Source organism: Clupea harengus, unplaced genomic scaffold (genome assembly GCF_900700415.2).
Source record: "Clupea harengus unplaced genomic scaffold, Ch_v2.0.2, whole genome shotgun sequence".
NCBI classification, from domain to species: domain Eukaryota; kingdom Metazoa; phylum Chordata; class Actinopteri; order Clupeiformes; family Clupeidae; genus Clupea; species Clupea harengus.
Window position 1 is genome coordinate 73,526 of NW_024879625.1, and position 6,475 is coordinate 80,000.

Genomic DNA, 6,475 nt, shown 5'->3' on the forward strand with positions numbered 1-6,475 from the left:
AAATGCTCCAACCCTGATAGAGCCGTGGGAAGTTGTTAACAGCCAAAGTGGGGGCCCTTATGCAGCTAGAACACTATTGGGGTGGGTTGTAAATGGGCCACTTAGAAGTGGAACTGGCAGTGCAAAAAGTGTTACTGTGAATAGGATTTCAGTGGCAAGGCTAGAGGAGCTTCTGATCTCACAGTACAATCAGGATTTTTCTGAAGTTGCCTCTGAGGAGACAACTGAAGTTTCTATTGAGGACAAAGGATTTCTGAAAATGGCCAATGAGGCAGTTCTGAATGATGGACATTACAATCTGAAATTGCCCTTCAGAAAGGCTGATGTCTGTATGCCAAACAATCGCCAAATTGCAGAACAGCGCCGCCAGAGCCTAAGAAGGAAAATGGAAAAGGATAAGCCTTTGCCCCAGCCAGTGTCTGAAAAGTGGATGGAATGGACCAACAGCCTGGATAGGATCAAAGGCTTCAGTGTGCCACGCTGTTTGAAACCAAAGGGCTATGGAATGACAAGCCATGCCGAGCTTCACCAATTCGCCGACGCCAGTGACAGTGGCTATGGCTCAGTCAGCTACATCAGACAGTTGAACCAGCAGGATGTCATTCACGTCACTTTGGTCCTTGGAAAGTCCAGAGTTCTTCCCCTTAAGAACATCACCATGCCACGACTGGAGCTGGCAGCTGCAGCTTTGCTGGTGAAGGTAGATAGAATGCTGAGAGGAGAGTTACACCTTGACCTAAAGCCTTCATGTTTCTGGACTGATAGCCAAACAGTTCTCAAGTACATTGCAAATGACCGAGCAAGGTATAAGACCTATGTAGCCAATAGGGTCTCACTGATTCGGGACAATACAGACCTGTCCCAATGGAGATACGTAAGCAGCAAGGACAATCCTGCTGATGATTCATCCAGAGGATTGAATGCAGGAAGATTCATGGAGCAAAGGAGATGGATACGTGCCCCTGAATTCTTATGGAACACAAAGGAAAGTTGGCCAGTGGAGGAAGTATTGGACTCTGTGTCACAGGACGATCCAGAGGTCAGGAAAAGTGTTACTGTATTGGCAGCAGTAGTGAACCCTGCGACACCCACAGACCAGCTTATTTCGTTCTTTTCTGACTGGAGGAGACTACTCAAAGCAGTGGCATGGTTTCTCAGACTGAAAAAGATGTTGATGCTGATTGTGAAAAGAGGAAAGGAGCAGCCCTCGTCTCAAGTCAGCACCCGCTCAAGCAGGAAAAAGGTGAGGATACAAATTGAAGATTTCAGGACCTACCTTGGTGGGCAGCTCCTCACTGTTGAAGATCTTGCAGAGGCAGAAAGGTCAGTCGTCATATACACCCAAGGACAAGCCTTCGGTGCTGAAATTGCAACACTGGAGATGATCCCACCTAGAGTGCACAAGGGCAGTAAGATCTGCAGGCTTGATCCTGTCCTAGACGAGGGCATTCTGAGAGTAGGTGGCCGACTGCACAAATCTGCAATGCCTGAGGAAACCAAACACCCCTGCATCTTGCCCAAAGACTCGCACATCTCGATACTGCTCTTAAGACACATCCATGAACGCTGTGGCCACAATGGGCAGAAACCACATGCTATCGGAGCTCCGGAAAAGGTACTGGATTTTAAAAGGCAACTCAGTTGCCAGGAAGGTGCTCTCAAAATGTGTCATGTGTCGACGTTCGAGGGGCAAGGCAAGTGAACAGAAGATGGCGGATTTGCCATTAGAAAGAATCCTACCTGACCTCCCTCCATTTACCAATGTCGGGTTGGACTACTTTGGCCCGTTTGAAGTGAAACGAGGGAGAACTGCCATCAAAAGGTATGGAGTTCTTTTTACATGCATGTCTAGTAGAGCTATTAATTTGGAAATTGCTTTTACACTTGACACAGACTCATGCATTCATGCTTTGAGGAGATTTGTCTGCAGGAGGGGCCAGGTGAAGCACATCAGGTCTGATAATGGAACGAACCTGGTGGGTGCACACGGAGAGCTCAAGAAGGCCCTGAAGTCACTGAACGAGAGGAAAATCCAAGATGCTCTGCTTCCAGATGGAATCGAATGGAGTTTCAATCCACCATCAGCATCACACCATGGCGGAGCCTGGGAAAGGCTCATAAGATCTGTCCGCCAGGTGCTGAACTCTACTCTCCATCAACAGTCCATCGATGATGGCCTCCAAACGCTGTTTTGCGAGGTGGAGGCAATCCTGAACAATCGTCCTCTCTGCACAGTGTCCTCAGACCCACATGACTTAGAGCCACTGACCCCAAATCACATCCTGCTATTGAAAGCCAACCCAATCCTACCCCCTGGAACCTTCTTGAAGTCCGACATCTATGCCAGACGTCGCTGGAAACAGGTCCAGTACATGGCCGATCTTTTCTGGCAAAGGTGGACCAAAGAATATCTTCTGCTGCTGCAGGAGAGGCAGAAATGGACTTCACTAAAGAGGAACCTTAGTGTCGGAGACATTGTCCTGGTCGTTGACCCCACTGCTCCTCGAGGGTCCTGGCCATTAGGAAGAGTGCTGGAGACGAAACCTGATGCAAGGGGTCTAGTGCGGTCAGTGAAGCTCAAGACAAAGACTTCAGTCCTTGAGAGGCCCATAACCAAGCTGTGCCAAATCCTTGAGTCTGAAGAGTGACCAGGGTTCCTGATCACATTAGAAAGGAATGTAATGTATACATGATTTCATACCTTCTCTAAACCATTATGCATTACATACTTCTAAAAGCATTAAGTGCTTATTTACTTTATTGATAAATTGACCCCTCTTTTGGCTCCTTTCATGTTAATTTAGGTAATTGATTCTATAGAGAACAATTAGGGGCCGGTGTGTAGGAGCCGCATTTAAGTTTTTTGTATTTGGAATGATTTATTGATTTTTCCCTTTTTTGTGGAATTGCGAGTGTGCGCCCTCTATAGGTGGTGACGGTGCCACCCTTGAAATGGCTGCCAGACACGCATGACGGGGAGAAGGCGGGCGCAAATTACCGTCATTGACCTCAGTGCTGAGGCCGTGAACCACGCTGTCTCCGTTTGGGCCTGTTCAGGCTTGTTGCATCGTTTAGTTATTTGGACTTTAAAACTGCAATTGCATCCTTATTTTTTGTGACAATTTTTATACAATAAAACCGGCAACATTGGATGGTCAAACTCCCTTTGTATTGGATTATTGGACAGAACTGCGAGTCTTGACATTGCTTCTCCTGCTTTCTCCATGGTGGTAAAATCAATTAGGACGTAGGAATAGGATCTAGGGGTTTAAAGGAAAAAACTCAACTGTTTTTGCCACTACATATAAAATATATTCCCCCGGGGAGCATGCCCCGGACCCTCCTAGGAGGTTCGCATCGTTGTCACCTTTTTCATCCCTGATGAGTTTGCACCCGTGAATAATGATTGCTATAATGACTTATAGATACTTTATGTCATTATTAAGTCCCTTTATAGGGTTAGGCAGGGATAGTTATATGGCAGTTTCCCAGTTCTTTACACAGTCCTTTGCGTTTTTGTTGAACACTGAAAGGTCTTTTGGGCTGCAAGGGTTAGGTAGTAGAGCGCAGACAAGGCAATGCTCCAGTGTATGGTCTGCTTCTCCACATTCACAGGTGGTTGGGCCAGTCTTGTAGCCCCATCTGACCAGAGCATCTTTGGATCGTCCCGTTCTTATTCTGAGGCTTCATAAAAAAGTGTTACCATAATTTTTTTTCCATAAATAAATGTGTGGGATTTTGACTGACAAAATGGCTGAATTTACAAATACCGTACATACCTTTAATGCATTTTCCTTCTATAATAATGAGAAAAGATGATGTCTTGTTTCAGACTGTCTCGTTGTCTCATCACACACGAGGGCTGTTCTTTCTTGGCCTCTGCCCTCAAATCAAACCCCTCCTACCTGAAATGGCTGGATCTGAGCTACAATCACCCAGGAGACTCCGGTGTCAGAGAGCTCACAGGCAGACTGAATGATCCAAACTGTAAACTAGAGACTTTCAGGTGAGTGCTGGGTGTTTATCTGGGTGTACATAACATTTGAAACAGTTGCTGAGGGCACCAAGGCTCAGGGGGTGTGGAGGGAGATTTGAATGGAGCGGATGGGGAAAGTCTTTTCACTAAGAGCACCAAGTCTGGACTGTTGGAGGTGCATCTTCTTTCTATTCCTACATGGATGTGCATGTTGCACCTCCTCCTAAACTCCAAGAAGTCATGGGTGCACATGTCCTGCTAGTATCACCAGTCAGCAGCCACTTCTATTCCCCTCATCTTCTCTCAGTCACAGCATGCCAGGGCTGATGGCAGTCAGTGCTGCTCTCAGACGTCTGTCTCAACCAAAACTTCCCAGCAGGGCTGTGGGTGCATCCAGACAGCCCTGGTGCCCATAGCAACAGTGTTGTTACACTCCTTCCTCCCCCTTTCCCCTCTCCACTTCTCTCCTTCCAGCAGGAACTGCTCACACTGCAGTCCCACCTGCCTGACTGTCTGGATAAACTGAGTAAATGATCTGTGCCTGAGTCACACCCCTGTCTAGGGTCAGAGGCAAGAGCAAAAGAAAGAGATTGCACTGTGGGCAAAAAATATGTTGACACAAAGCCTGTGAACATATAAAGAATTGATTACACCGAAGACCTATGAAACTAGGAAACATTAGAACATTTACAGTATCTGGTCCAAAACAGACTGATAATGGCATGTCTAAATCTGCACGTTTTGGCCTTGTCTAGTTCCTGAGTCTCACAAACTGGAAGAGTAGAACCCCATTGAAACATCAGCAGGCAGAGGCATTGTCAATTGGGGGTCATCAGCCCATAGGACATCCTGGAAAACACACAGACACACATAAACAAGGAACTGCAAACACAAGAGCAATCAAGCGCAAAACAAGCAGAAACACACACAGGGACATAACAGCATGGTATAGGTGGTGTCCTTTACTATGCCTCGGGCCTGCCTACAGACTCTCTGGTAGTAAATGAGCTCCAGGGTTGGGAGTGGAGCTCCTTCTCTGCTGTCTTGATGACTCTGGTGGTCCTGAGCAGTGCTGTTGTCACACCACACTGTCAGCCTGTTTGTTAGCATACTCTCAATATCGCACCTGTAGAATTGTGTAATGATACTAGGTGGCCTCCTCAATTTACAGCTGCTCCTGATCTTTCTTGATCAGCTGGTCTGTACTTTATGACCATGTGAGGTCCTAACTGATGTGAACTCCTAGGAATGTAATGGTGTCCACCTTCACCAGTGCAGACCCGTCTATGTGAAGTAACTGATGATGTTGGTGCTGATATCCTCTGTTCCTTCTCCTCAGATCCACAATCATCTCTTTAGGTTTGCTAACATTGAGGGAAAGGTTGTTCTTATGGCACCATGTCACTCAGCTTGACACCTCACTCCTGTACGCTGTCTCATCACCACCAGTGATCAAGCCTATGACAGTGGTGTCATCAGCAAACCTGATGATGGAGTTGCTCTCATAGGAGGCAGTGCAATCATATGTGAAGAGTGTGTAGAGGGCAGCCAGTGTTCATGATTAGTGTCTTTGAGGAGAGAGGCCCAATGCTGACAGATTGTGGTCTGCTAGTGTGGAAGTCCATGATCCAACTGCAGGGGGAGGGAGAGGATAAGGCGATGAGTAGTTTGTCTGTTAGTGTGGGGGTCGACGATGGTGTTAAATATTGAGCTGTAGCTAATGAACCGCATTCTAACATGGCTGTCTTTGTTTGCTGTGGAGACCCTTGGTTGATCTGATTTGTTGATAGGGAAACTGAAGGGGTTCCAGTGTGTCTATCCCAGAAAGAATAACCAGGCTATGAAATATATTACTGTTTTTGTATTGCATGCTTAGTTTTTTCCCTGTTGATCTACAACACTTATATAGTTTTGCTTGATTCAAATGATACACTGATAACAAATCAGTTCACATGCTAAACTCACAGTTTTGTGCTCAACTGTATTTTCTTCTCCCCTTCTTTTTTGAGGTATGACCATGGAGGAGAGTTCAGGATTAAACCAGGACCGAGAAAATGTGAGTGATTTTATTCATTTTCCCCTGAAAAAATACATACACATGATTGTATATGAACACATGGAAACATTGAGGTGTGTGTGTGTGTGTGTAAGAGAAAGAGGTTGTGTATGTTTATAGGTTTAGTAGTGCATGTGATCATTTATGTGTGATTAGGCTGGTGTTTCTTTGTTTTCACTTGGTCATTCTTTGATTCCATTTGACTTGATAATTCTAAAACATGAACATGAATGTGATCAAGTCGACTCCCAGCTCATACAGCTGCTGCTGAGCAACTGCAGTGTCTGGCCCTGAAAACAGCTGCCAGCTTACTGCCATAAGATTAAAATGGCCTGTGCCATCATGACAATGAAAGCTGAACAGAATTGATATCTGACACTTACTGAACCAAGCCTGGCAGTGTTTGGTCTGTGATGCCTACCTTAAGGGGATACACACCTGAG

The 6,475-nt window shown here is 46.0% G+C and overlaps 2 protein-coding genes across 2 annotated transcripts in view; both read left to right on the plus strand.

Annotated features, from left to right (window-relative positions):
• The first annotated feature begins 557 nt into the window (after nucleotides 1–557).
• LOC122129294 lies at nucleotides 558–2,985 on the plus strand. Its single transcript, XM_042704308.1, has 2 exons — nucleotides 558–1,822; nucleotides 1,919–2,985. Exons 1-2 carry the CDS (start codon nucleotides 1,560–1,562, stop codon nucleotides 2,646–2,648), a joined length of 993 nt encoding a protein of 330 aa, XP_042560242.1. The 5' UTR covers nucleotides 558–1,559; the 3' UTR covers nucleotides 2,649–2,985.
• Nucleotides 2,986–3,543: 558 nt separating this feature from the next.
• LOC122129296 (stonustoxin subunit beta-like) overlaps nucleotides 3,544–6,475 on the plus strand; it is a 14,676-nt gene continuing 11,744 nt past the window's right edge. The window contains exons 1-2 of the mRNA XM_042704310.1: nucleotides 3,544–4,006; nucleotides 5,986–6,032. Of these exons, the coding sequence (XP_042560244.1) occupies nucleotides 3,816–4,006; nucleotides 5,986–6,032 (238 nt within the window). The 5' untranslated portion in view covers nucleotides 3,544–3,815. The remainder of the gene's footprint in view (nucleotides 4,007–5,985; nucleotides 6,033–6,475) is intronic.